Source organism: Nyctereutes procyonoides, unplaced genomic scaffold, assembly GCF_905146905.1.
Source record: "Nyctereutes procyonoides isolate TBG_1078 unplaced genomic scaffold, NYPRO_anot_genome, whole genome shotgun sequence".
Classification (NCBI taxonomy): domain Eukaryota; kingdom Metazoa; phylum Chordata; class Mammalia; order Carnivora; family Canidae; genus Nyctereutes; species Nyctereutes procyonoides.
In genome coordinates, this window is record NW_026575042.1 from 7,099,325 (window position 1) to 7,112,331 (window position 13,007).

At 43.9% G+C, this 13,007-nt stretch overlaps 1 protein-coding gene across 1 annotated transcript in view; it reads right to left on the minus strand.

Annotated features, from left to right (window-relative positions):
* TRANK1 (tetratricopeptide repeat and ankyrin repeat containing 1) overlaps positions 1-13,007 on the minus strand; it is a 108,228-nt gene that overhangs the window by 13,840 nt on the left and 81,381 nt on the right. Inside the window, exons 16-20 of the mRNA XM_055321456.1 lie at positions 9,151-9,297; positions 6,204-6,360; positions 3,334-3,422; positions 1,019-1,122; positions 786-918 (exon numbers count right to left, since the gene is read on the minus strand). Coding sequence (XP_055177431.1) covers positions 786-918; positions 1,019-1,122; positions 3,334-3,422; positions 6,204-6,360; positions 9,151-9,297 — 630 coding nt within the window. The remainder of the gene's footprint in view (positions 1-785; positions 919-1,018; positions 1,123-3,333; positions 3,423-6,203; positions 6,361-9,150; positions 9,298-13,007) is intronic.

Consider the following 13,007-nt stretch of genomic DNA (forward strand, 5'->3'; position numbering starts at 1 on the left):
TACATATGCCAAATACCTCTAATAAAATTTTACATGCCAATTATATCTCAAGGGAAAAAAAGACAAGGGAATTGCTTTAAAAAAAAAGTCATCACTGCTTGAATGTTCTAGCAATGCCAAATTGCTGTAACAGTCGCTCATTGGTTACTGTCACCTTCTGTGTTAATCCTTTGGCAGACAAATAAAAATCTGTGGCCCACCACCAGCCTGCTGGCCATTCTGTGAGTAGCTAAGTTCTAGATCAGTGGCTCTGTCTGACAGCACTTTCTGCAATGCTGGAAATATTCTATAACAATGAGCACTTGAAATATGGCTAGTGAGACTGAGGAACTGTTTTTGTAATTTTATTACATTGTCATTAAATAGCCACCTGGGGCTTGTGGCTGCTAGACTGGTTGGTGCAGATCTAGAGCAATTGCTGAGAACCCAGAAAAACTGCCATATCAGTGCCAGGTTATTCACACAGGCAGACTCCAGACTGAACACGGAGGACAGGAAGGCAGGAATATTCCAAAGCCCACCTTCCCTTGGATTTGAACACCTGGCCTCCCATGATTAATATCAGGTTGCAAACATTTACACAGACAGGCATGCACACATACACACATCTTTGGAGCCACGTAAACACTTGGGCAACTGGAGAAAGAACAGCTGCCCTGCGGTCCTTGGGGCCGACTTGTCCCTCTCTGGAGGCCCAGAGCCCCTCCCTGATGCAAGCAGGGGCTGAGGGAGTCTGCTCCAGAGCAGCCCAGTGCTCCCAGTGGCAGCGTGGGCTGGGCCCATACCTTCCCCAGCTTCTCACACAGCTGGGCAGACAGCTGGAACTCCTTGGCATAGCTCAGGCACTTGAGGGACAGCTTTGGCTCCTTGCACTCCAGATAGGTTCTGGCCAGTTCTAAGTACTCCATCTGCTTCTCTCTGGAGGAGAGAGAGAAAACAGAGTACCCACGGCATGGTGACCTCGCCCCAACAGAGCTCACCAGCTGATCTCATCAGAGATGACCCCTACGACTCTTACTTGAGGCTGACTTTCTTGGATTTCATGTTCAGGGCGGTGTTGTGGGCCAGCGCCAGCTTCTCCTTCTCAAAAGCACCTCCTTTTTGGTAACACTTGGCTGCAACCTAAAACAGGCAAAAATTTTTGATTCCCAGCAAGGGGCTGGAGGTGACACACAGAACAACGGTTAAAGCACACATGCCACATTTGCACTGACAAGGCAGTGAGTCTCACCCCAGCCCAGCCTGAGGGGGAGGAGCAGGAATGGGCTGATGAGCTTTAAAAAAAAATGGCTTCATAGGATAAAGTCCAGTAATATGACCAGTGAACACTTCCTACTTCACTTCCTTGTGGAAGTGCCCTGAATCCACGGAATCCACAGAAAAGGGATGCAGGATGTGTTTTTACAAACCACCAGAATGAACACCTTCACTGAATCCTCCAACAGCTACGTGTGAGAAGTTTCATCCTTCTCATAGCATACAGCAGCAAAGACACAGAGCCATGGACCCAAAGTCACCCAGCGGCTCTTCTGGGCCCTACACAGGTTTTCTCTAGTCGGTAACTATAATGGCCAACAGTGTTGGTAGAACAGCTATAGCACAGAAATGGGGGTAGAGATGGGGATGGAGATGGTGTCATCACATTCCATAAGATAACTGGCTAGATCTGTGGGTCATGCAGGTCTGTGTTGAGCAAGTAGAAGGTAGGCAGATGAGCATCACAGGAGAGTTGCCTGGACCCCTATTCCTGCCAGCAGAAAGCTGCTTTTCTAAAACAGGCATGTTGACACCATGTCTCAAAGCACAGGCCATAGGGTAGAAAGTCACGTCTGGTCCAGCATGTAAAGATTAGGTCTCAGTGTGGCTGAGGGAAGGATTATGTAGACAAGGTGACATCTTGTTCCCTCAGGCTCTTTGCTCCAGCCTCCCCAGCCTCATAGGCCTCCTTCCATTCCCATGACTTGTGCCATACTCCTTCCCACCACCGGCCCTTTGCACATGGTGCTCCTTCTGATTGAAATGCTCTTCCATACCTTCTCTGCCCAGTTAACTTCATTTATCCCATAGGCCCTCAGCTCAAGGCTCCTACTTAAAACAGCCTTCTCTGGCCTCCCTGTCCAGGACAGGTGGTTCTAGGGGCAGCTGGTTTCTCAACTGGGATACCTGCCAACAGCTGGAGCTGTGCACTCTTCTGAGTGCCTGAACCGCTCACCATCATATCCCTGCAACCTAAACACAATGTTTGGCCCAAAGTTCAACAGGAATTTGTTGAATGAGTGAATCTCAAGCGAATGCCATTTGTATGGTGGTTCTGGAACAGTCACTGACATGCAGCCAAAAACTCAGGAAACCACCTGAGTCCTGAAGTCCTCTAGTGGATTCAAAATCAGGTGAGGAGAAGCCTTTTTATAACATTCTCATCTGCACCAACTCCCATAAAAAGATTTTAGATTCAAACATTCAAAGTGTCTTTTTAAAAGGATAAAGACTTGGAACTCCATGGGCAACATGATTGGGTTGACACCAACAGTGTTCTGAAGGGAATAAAGGGAAAGACTAGCTAGTTTTCCAATTTCATATCTATACCTGCTGGATATTATTCCACTCTTCCCTCCCTGCTCCTTCCCCTAAAAAGAATCTTGGTTTTATATTAGCAGCCAAGTTACAACAAGGATGGGCAGTGAATAAAGCTTCAGAGTTCTGTCGAGTTCCAGCAACTAAATACTACATATTTATGGAAACACTTTCCAGACACACCCAAACACGCAGCAGGGTGCATTCTGTTTTCTCACCCCTTAGAAATGACTGCTCATCCTAGTGAGCTGAAGAAGGCTGCTCAAGCTCACTAGGATGATTTGTGGCCCAGAATGGGTCAACTCACTCAAGTGACAAAGTCTCAGATTGGGAGTCAAGTCTATGTCAGATCAGTTTGAAAAACAAATGACCAATCTGGTACTATTTCAAAATGCAGTGCGATGATGGCACAAATTTTTAAACACAGAGCACAGGAGGGAAAGAAAAGAGCATCAGGCTTTGTTTGTGCAGCAGAGGCCAGGACCCTCTGTTTTCCTCTCAGTACATGATGGCACCTGGTCCCTGCAAAGAGTTGTCATGCTTGCACTGGAGAAGGAGCCAGACAGGGAGCTCTCCTCATCAAAGGGTGGCCTGATGTTTCAGAAGCAGCAGCACAAGCACCCAAACCTTGGCCTTATCCTGGTGATGAGCATGACGGTGAGAAACCTGCCTGTGAGGCCTGATGAGGTCACTAATCACAAAGACCTTCCCTGCACCACCCCCTCACCCTTGCCCCCCACTCCAGGTCCAGCCCCTTACCTTCCAGCACTGGTGTTTGGCGTAATATTCTCCTTGAGCGATCCACTCCTCAGGCGTTGAAGTCTTAACAAACATGCTGTCATCAAAGTCTAAAATGAGAAAAGAGAAGTGGGTTTGTTTCTCTGGCATTCGTTCTCTTAAACTTGTCATTATGTGCGAAGTTGGCCCCCTTCCCATACCCCAAAATTGCATAAGTTGAAAACCTAAACCTCAGTGCCTCAGAATATATATTTGGCTATATTTGGAGGCAGGGCCTTTAAAAGAGGTGATAAAGTTAAAACAAGGCCGTTAGGGTGACTCTAGGTCCTTACAAGAAGAGGAGATTAACACACAGAAAGAGAAACCAGGGGCTCACATGGAACCATCTACAAGCCAAGGAGAGAGGTCTCAGAAAAAAAACAAACCTGCTGACACCTTGATCTTGGACTTCTTGCCTCCAGTACCATAAGATAGTATGGCTTGTGGGGTTTTGTTATGGCAGCCCAGGCAAACAAATACACCTGCACTGTCTTTATAGGATTCATTTTAAGATAGATTTTAGCTTAGCAAGCCAGGTTGCTGTGGGTTTTGGAAAAAGGAAGTAGGGGTAAGAAAGGATGTTGCTCAGTTTCTGAACTTCAGTCTACCCACCTCTCCTATGGCTATGGATTAGAAAACAGAAAATTCTAATTCGTCCTTCAAAATCCAAAGCCGTGTAGCTCTTAGCAAACTTCCACCCAGGGCCTTTAGCAAGGAACAAGGTGACAGAGTTTTACAGTACTTTCAAATGTGCAGAGTTTGCACTCAGGGTAAGCAACGTGACATATCCTCATGGGTGGGCATAGACCATCATAACCACCTGCCGTCAGGCCCTTCCGTTGTCACACTCGCCTGCTGGTGACTAGATTAGCCACCCCTCCTGCAGCCCCCCGAACACCACCGGCAGTGGACAACCCTCTCTGCAGGTTCTGAGCCACAGCTGCAAGGAGCACAGAAAGACTGAACACCAGCACTGGGCTGAGAGCCAAACCTGGGCCGAACGGGTCCAGGATACCCGGGCCAAGGGATATGCATGGGGGGCAGCAAGGTGGACCTGCCAGCTTCATTTAGAAGGTCCAAAATCCTTCTTGCCAGCCCTCTACCATGCCCTGCAGCACTGCTTTGCAGCATCTTGTCCTGACTCCATGTGCTATCAGTGCTCTGGTGACACTTTACCCTTGTAGCAGAGCCCCCTGGTATCTCTGCACAGGGCCGGCACAATGATAAAAACACCCCAGTTACACGTCACCACGCTCCTCACAAGCTCCCCTGAACGGTGGGAACAGATGTTCTCCAAGACTTTACCATGTGCAACTTACAACACACTTAAGACTGTCCTTTTTCTTGTACTCTTAATGCTACCAAGACAGAAAATAGTGATCTCGTTTCATTCTGAATTTTTAAGTGAAAGAAAATTGACTGTTTTGATGACCTCTTGCAACAGGCGCCAGAATCTCTTTTGAGAATAAAGAGTACAGGCTGCAGAAAGATTAAGAATGACCCCGGCAGGCCAGCCCCCTTGCTCCGTTTTCGTTGAAGAAATGAAGGCCCAGGATGAGAAAGCGAGCCTGGACAAAGTCACATGGCTACACAGGTAGAAAGCTCTAATGTTCTCATGAGAAGCTAGGTTTTTGTTTGTTTGTTTTTTAACTCCAAGACTTCAACTTTCCCCCATTACATGTAACAGCCCAGGAACAGAACAGCTAACCCTGGTCCCCAAATGGGCCACTGGCTGCAACCAGAAATAGCCCCCATAAAACTGGCCAGAAAATGCTCAGGAAATCAGCAGACCTCTGCACAGTGGCCAAGCCCTGCACTTTCCCCTTTCCTTAGAGAAATTAACTGTGGCCTGGAGAGACCAATTCAACAACTAGCTAACCCACAAGAAAGACAACAATTTTCTCCTTTATGAAGGGTTGATTACTTCTCTGCTAGTTATCCTATCAGGAGATCTTCACTCCTTTTTTTAATTAGCTAGTCTCTGCAAGTGATCCAAACAACATACAATATTGGTTTGGCTCAGTCCTAGGATGAGAGCAGCCCCTATGAACAGTTGCTCACTGGCAGACATTTAGGTCATCTTAGTTTCTTATAATTACAAACAGGACTGTGAGGAACACTTTTGTGCATGTATCTTTGAGATTTTATACAAGAATATCTCTAAGATAGGTTTCCTGGAACAGGAATTGTTGGGTCACTTTTAAACCAGTACATTCTTTATTTTGATAGATATTGCCAGTCACTTGTCCAAAGACCATAGCAATTGGTGTTCCCCCAACAAAGCCTATTTCCTCTCACCCTCGCCCATGACCCTCACTTTTTTCTTTTAAGCAGGCTCCATGCACAACATGGGGCTTGAACTCATGACCCTGAGATCAAGAGTCAAATGCACTACTCACTGAGTCGGCCAGGCACCTGCCATAATCCTCACTTTTAAAGATCTTCCCTGAAGGAGTTAACCTCCTCCCACTGCATTACAACCACACACACCCGCAACCCCGCACACCTTAGCAGTAAATACAAACTCTCATTTCTCAGAAGAATGTGGAAAGAAAGCATTTTCAAAAACCTATATCCTTTGGGGTACCGGGGTGGCTCAGTGATTGAGCATCTGCCTTTGGCTCAGGGCATGATCCTGAGGTCCTGGGATCAAGTCCCACATCGGGATCCCTGCTGGGAGCCTGCTTCTCCCTCTGCCTGTGTCTCTGCCTCTCTCTGTGTGTCTCTCATGAATAAAAGAATGAAATCTTAAAAAAAAAAAAAACCTATATATCCTTTATAGCTGACCATAAGAAGAAGTTAGAGTAACACCTTTTGTATCCAACAGCCAGAATATTTTAATGAGACCTTACCTTTATTTTCATCTGTCTTCACAACTTGGACAAAATCTCTTCTCATGAAATATTTGAAAGCAGGAGCCCGCTTCTCTGGGTTTTCATCAAAGATCCAGAGGTTAACCCGGGCCCGTGTGATGGCAGTGTATAGCTGCTTCAGCTCTCCATTGAGGAGCTAAATTGAGAACAAAGGTGGAGAGTTGCTTGTCTATAGCTTCAATGTGATACACTTCATGGGCTTACTCATTTTGGTAAAATAAAAAAAGCAAATTTAAGTACAGCACAAGCGTGAGCAGGACAGGAGGGGCTCACGGTGGCCACAGCACAGATTAGTGAAGCTCTAGTAAGGAAGCACAGCATTAGCATAGGACTGCCCGATCTACTGTAATTTTATATTTTGAAATAATTATAGGTTCATAGGAAGTTATAAAGATAGCATAAAGAGGTCCCATGTACCTTTCACTCAATTTATCCCAGTGGTTACATTTAGACAATTACTGTAACTTATTTTTAAAAATTAAGCCAGTCATACACTTCTAAGACCATTATCATTACTACTAAATTACTCATGACCTATGCCATGATTGAGGACTGCAGATATAAGCAGGTTATGACTTGAACATGGGGAGGGCCTACTTGATTAAATAATGCACATTTCAAAACAACAGTGGATTCATGGCTACCTAGAGGTTTGCACAGTTTGGCAGCGATTGAACTTTTATTTCTGCAGAGCCTCCTAGGCATTTACAAAAATAACCTGATAATTGCTATTCTGTTTGTTTTGCACTTTGTAGGAGACATTAAACTAGGGTGGTAGTTTCTCCCTCAAGTTTTTAGTTTTACTGATTCAATTTTCTGTGATGTTGCTCTCACTCTCGAGACCCCCATCAACCTCCCTCAGTCAAGAAGTCTGCAGCACTGCTCAGCTTTGGCCTCCTCCTCAGTGAGGTAGCTGCAGGTTGGCTCCCTTAACAGTATAGGGGAGCAAAATTTGCCACCCCCAAATGTGGACAGTTGGCATGTGGATTATTTTAGGCAAATTATTTTTTAAAAAAGATTTTATTCATTCATAGAGACACAGCTAGAGAGAGAGGCAGAGGGAGAAGCAGGCACCATGCAGGGAGCCCAACGCGGGACTTGATCCTGGGTCTCCAGGATCACGCCCTGGACTGCAGGCAGCGCCAAACTGCTGCGCCACTGTGGCTGCCCTAGGCAAATTATTTTTAAAAAACAAAAGGTTTGGGAAGAAACTTTGGCTTTCACCCAGACTGCCTAAAAGAATTTAGACGACCTGTTCCAGGAACAGAACAATCACTATAGATAACTATAGTATTATATGAACTATGGGTGGCAAACAGGGAGCATTATAGCAAAGTCTGCTTATGTGAACTCCTTTCTATGTCTCATTGTTTCTAGATGGCCCAGCAAACATTTTCTGACCAAACATGCATCTTTTTCATCTTCTTGTGAATCACTTTCTTTCCCTTTGAAGTCCTAGAGACCTATCCCCTTTTTCCTGATTCAGGATGACATATACATCTCATTTTGCCTGTTTTTGGAATCTCATGTTTATTTCGATTCCCTGTACCTACCTTATTAAAGTGTTTTTTTTTCTGTTAATTCATCTCATGTCAATTTAATTTTTAGACTGGCTAGATGAATCTTAAATGGTAGAGAAAAAATTTTTTTAGCCCCAACAACAGTTAAGGCTGGTATAAAAGTCTCCATTAACTATTGTCCTAGACTTCACATCTGAGTTCTCTGTCAGCAACTTCAAAATTTCTGAACAGACTGAGTCCCAGAGGTGATTAGAAGGTATAGCCCCCTTTCACTTTCAGACAGCGCCCCAACCATCAAGCCTCACTCTTTGCTGAGAAAAGAGAGTTTGCAAACTGATTAAACTGAACAGCAAAGACACAAACAATCCAATCATGAAATGGGCAAAAGACATGAACAGGAATTTCACAGAGGAAGACATAGACATGGCCAACAAGCACATGAGAAAATGCTCCGCATCACTGGCCATCAGGGAAATACAAATCAAAACCACAATGAGATACCACCTCACGCCAGTGAGAATGGGGAAAATTAACAAGACAGGAAACAACAAATGTTGGAGAGGATATGGAGAAAGGGGAACCGTCTTGCACTATTGGTGGGAATGTGAACTGGTGCAGCCACTCTGGAAAACTGTGTGGAGGTTCCTCAAAGAGTTAAAAATAGATCTGCCCTATGACCAGTAATTGCACTGCTGGGGATTTACCCCAAAGATACAGATGCAGTGAAACACCGGGACACCTGCACCCCATATCTCTAGCAGCAATGTCCACAGTAGCCAAACTGTGGAAGGAGCCTCGGTGTCCATTGAAAGATGAATGGATAAAGAAGATGTGGTCTAGGTATACAATGGAATATTACTCAGCCATTAGAAACGACAAATACCCACCATTTGCTTCGACTGGATGGAACTGGAGGGTATTATGCTGAGTGAAACAAATCAATCGGAGAAGGACAAACATTATATGATCTCATTCATTTGGGGAATATAAAAATTAGTGAAAGGGAATAAAGGGAAAGGAGAGAAAATGAGTGAAAATATCAGTGAGGGTGACAAAACATGAGAGACACCCAACTCTGGAAAACGAACAAGGGGTAGTGGAAAGGGAGGTGGGCAGGAGATTGGGGTGACTGGGTGACAGGCACTGAGGGGGGCACTTGGCGGGATGAACACTGGGTGTTATGCTATATGTTGGCAGATTGAACTCCAACAAAAAAAAAATTTTAAAAAGAGAGTTTACCAACACTAAGATCCCTGCCATGCCCACTCCCATCCTCCACTCCTCAGTGCTGATGTGCAAGAAAACCAATCAAGTACTGGGCTCTATTTTTAACCTCATCCTCTCACCCAAACTTTGTTTACTGGCTCCCTGTCAAAGCAGCATATAGACAAATTGCAGAAAATCACCTTATACATTTCTGGATTCATCATGAGAGACCGACCCTGGGAGGAGCTAGATTTCTCCAGGGGCACTTCAATCAGTGGACAGTTTTCCTTTCTGGAGTCAGATGATAAAGGCGTAAATGAAGAAATGATCTTCCATTCCTTGTAAGCCTGAATGACAATGACAAATTAAAGACCAATAGAATATGCTCTTGAACCATACACACAGCCTAAAGGTGAATTAAGATCCTTTTTCTGGGCATGGGGCCCTCAGCCCCAGCTATAAGGAGGAGGACGTCCTATGGCCTCAGTTGGGGGAACCTCAGGTTGCACAGGCAGGGAAAGGGGAAACTACCATGAAAACTGCCCCAGACACTTGGCCAAGATGGCTGAGAAGCCAGGCACACATACCCACTTCCGGAGGAAGGCTAAGCACTCAGGAAGTTTCTTGTTTAAAGAATTTCAGCAAGCAGTATGGAGGCAGGAACCCAGTGTCCTTCACCCCACTCATAATGTGTGAGAGACGCCACTTAGTGTCAGCTGTTAAAATATATATGACAAAATTTTCTAACTAAATCATTCGACCAAGGATGGAACCAATTCAGGAGCTATGGAGTATATTGTGCACAGGAGACTGAGCTTAGACAGAAAACATTTATATCTCAGTTCTTTCACTGACTAGCTACATGACCTCAGACAAACTGTTTCCTCCACATCTTTTCCTGCTCTATAAAATGGGACTACTAGAACTACCCAAGTTTATTGGGAAATAAAAGACAATAATCAATGTCAAGTGTCTAATACAATGCTTGACAACTAGTTGATATTTTAGCCATTTGTCCCTTTATCCAAACTGAAGCCACAAAACCATAGTGACTATGTAGACCAGAAGTTGGTAAATTTTTTCTTTAAAGGGTCAGATGATAAATATTTTAGGTTTTGTGGGCCATGTGGTCTCTCACTACTACTCAACTCTGTTATGATGCAAAAGCAGCCATTGTCAATTATACAGATGAATGAGTATGTATGTCCCAATAAAATGATATTTTTCAACACTAAAATTGAACTTAATATAATTTTTATGTGTCATGTAACATTATTTTCCTTTGATTTTTTTAACCATTTAAAAATGTAAAAATCACTGTTACCCCACAGGCCATACACAAGTAGGATGGATGCGGCCCTTGGAACCATGGTTAGGAGACTCTGGTAAAGCTAAAGTACCCAGAATACATGCAATATTTAAAGGGAAGAATTCCTATGAAATTTCAGATTTCTTACTTCACTATATCTTGAGAGAGTAAGTAGCTAGTTAACTCTCCTCAGCCTTTACTTTTCCATGTATAAAATGGTGCTACTTGTCACCTATGTATCTTCTCAAGAGTAATGAAAACATGGAGTACATACAGCTCATGATCTCCTTTAGGTCACCCCATAACTTAAACTATATAAGTATCAAGTTAAATGTTTTAAACACTGTTTAATTTACTTAATATTAATGAAATTATTATTGCATTAAAATCATTTCGATATTAAAAAAATTAACACTGTCTATTAAATAAGAGTGGTTATGCTCCTAACCACTCTTATGTGGTTAGGAATTATGGAATTAATCACCGTATTCTGAAAAAGAGATGTGAATCATGTAATCATTTATGTAGTTGGGAGTTTAAAAAAAAAAAGCCTTCAGGACATATTTATGACTATCCTCTTTACAGAGGCATTCACACCACTGAATCATTGGCCAAGGAAGGCAGGCAAAAGACACAAGCATTTTGACATTTGCAAGGCTCTCCTGAGAGCCAGCATGAGGCGCAGATCAGCTGACCTTAGAAGGGCTAGTGAAGCCCATTGTATTCTACAACTGCTGAATGAGTAGCAAAAGCCACTCATATGGCACAGGACTATCCTGTTTCCAGGAATAAAACACACTTTACTTTCAAGACAGAGCCTTTGAGGAGTGAGTCCGTGTATCTGTGGCAAGAATACAGGCCTACAGCACCTCTGACAATAAAAGAAGCAGCATTTAAGTCTTCCAGCTGCTTCTATGGGGACCGATTATTGTGAAGATCACCTTGGTGGGGCCTGTTCTGTGATTAACCCATAAAAGCTGTGGTTTTCTTTTTTTTTTTTTTAATTTTTTTTTAGTTATTTATGATAGTCACACAGAATGAGAGAGAGAGGCAGAGACATAGGCAGAGGGAGAAGCAGGCTCCATGCACCGGGAACCCGACGTGGGACTCGATCCCGGGTCTCCAGGATCGCGCCCTGGGCCAAAGGCAGGCGCTAAACCGCTGCGCCACCCAGGGATCCCAAAAGCTGTGGTTTTCAAAGTCCCTCCTGTCCCATTCACACATTAAAAAGGAAAGGACTGCCCACTGTGGCCGAGTGTAAATGGCAAGCACCCAAGTCCCCATAGGAGGAGAGTTTGGGGGTGACTAGGAGAATTACTGCTGCTCCCCCAAATGAGGCCAAATCCTAGAAAATAAGGACTTGGTGTAACCATTCCTTGGTCCCTTCCCCATCTCAGATGATGGACCTGGCAACTATGCAGTGGTTGACAGAGAAAAAATTGCTCTAGAGAGAAGAATCACATGCCAGGGCAACAAGAACTGCCCCTACATGCATGCACAGAGAGAGAGTCTGCCAGAAACATAAGTCAGGGGTGGAAGAAGAGGCCAGGGATGGAGAGAGGAGCTCTCCACTATCCCCTGTGTCAAATACAATTACTATGCAGCAGCCTACAGCCAGTCACCCCAAAGGAAACCCCACATGAGGCGCCAGACCACAGGTGACTGAAGACTTATGTGATCCTTGTCTTTCCTCTGGTTGATTAAAGTATTTCCTCTCATTTAGAAATGAGATGTTTTTGGTCTTGAGTTTGGCAATGATACACAGAGGGGGTTCTTTGTGCCAGGCAATGCATAATGACATTCCTAAGGCACTGAGAAACACAGCATCAGGAGTCTTTTTAGAAGTCTTATGGTGCACATGGTATGAAGTGGATGTTACCAAAAGATTCAATCTGTGATTATTTTAACTTCATGTAACAAACTGAGCCATTGGTTGGGAGCACAGGGTCAAGATATCTGAGCCTTTGCCATTTCCAGGATCGATGTGAGGCAGAAAAACTGGATTTTTTTCTTACACAAACAGAATCAACCACAAGTTACAGATCCATGAGTCCAGAGCTCCTTGGGCTTCTTACTAGCACAAGCATACAAGTGGCAGTTAATAAAGGACAGGAACAACGAAGTCTTACCCCTTCCTCTTTCAGCACAGCCTCGGTCCAACCATAACCAATGGATGTATTATGAGAAAAAAGAGTTAGTTCTCAGAGATTAAAAATGGTTTCAGGATTAATGAGAGTGCATCTGATTTAATTAGCAAAAGTCAATAGAAAAGGAATGTACTTAAGATACGGCAATGATATATTCATCGAAGAAGGTTCTGGAAGCCAATTTGCATGCAAGGCTTTAAAAGGAAAGGAGTATAGAAGAAAGATCATGAAACAGAGAACTCAAAGCATCTGAGTTGGTCTCCAGGCTCTGGCACCTACATCATGACTATGGGCAATTTACTTAATTTCCACAACCCTCAGCTTTATCTGTAGAATGAGGGTAATGAAAATACATTCAACCTCAGTGGGTTACTGGAGGATGATGAAAGGAAACAAAGCATTCAAAAAGTACTATATAAATCATGAAGTACCCATAGCAATAGTAGTCGTAGGTATCATCAAGGCAATACCACATTTTTTTAAAGACCAGGAAAAAAAAATAAGGATTCTATTTAAAGTCAGTTTGGGGACAGATATTAAGGTGTCAAAGCTAACAGTGCTCCTAACCTAAATGTAAAAAACAGCCCCTTCATGCATGCAC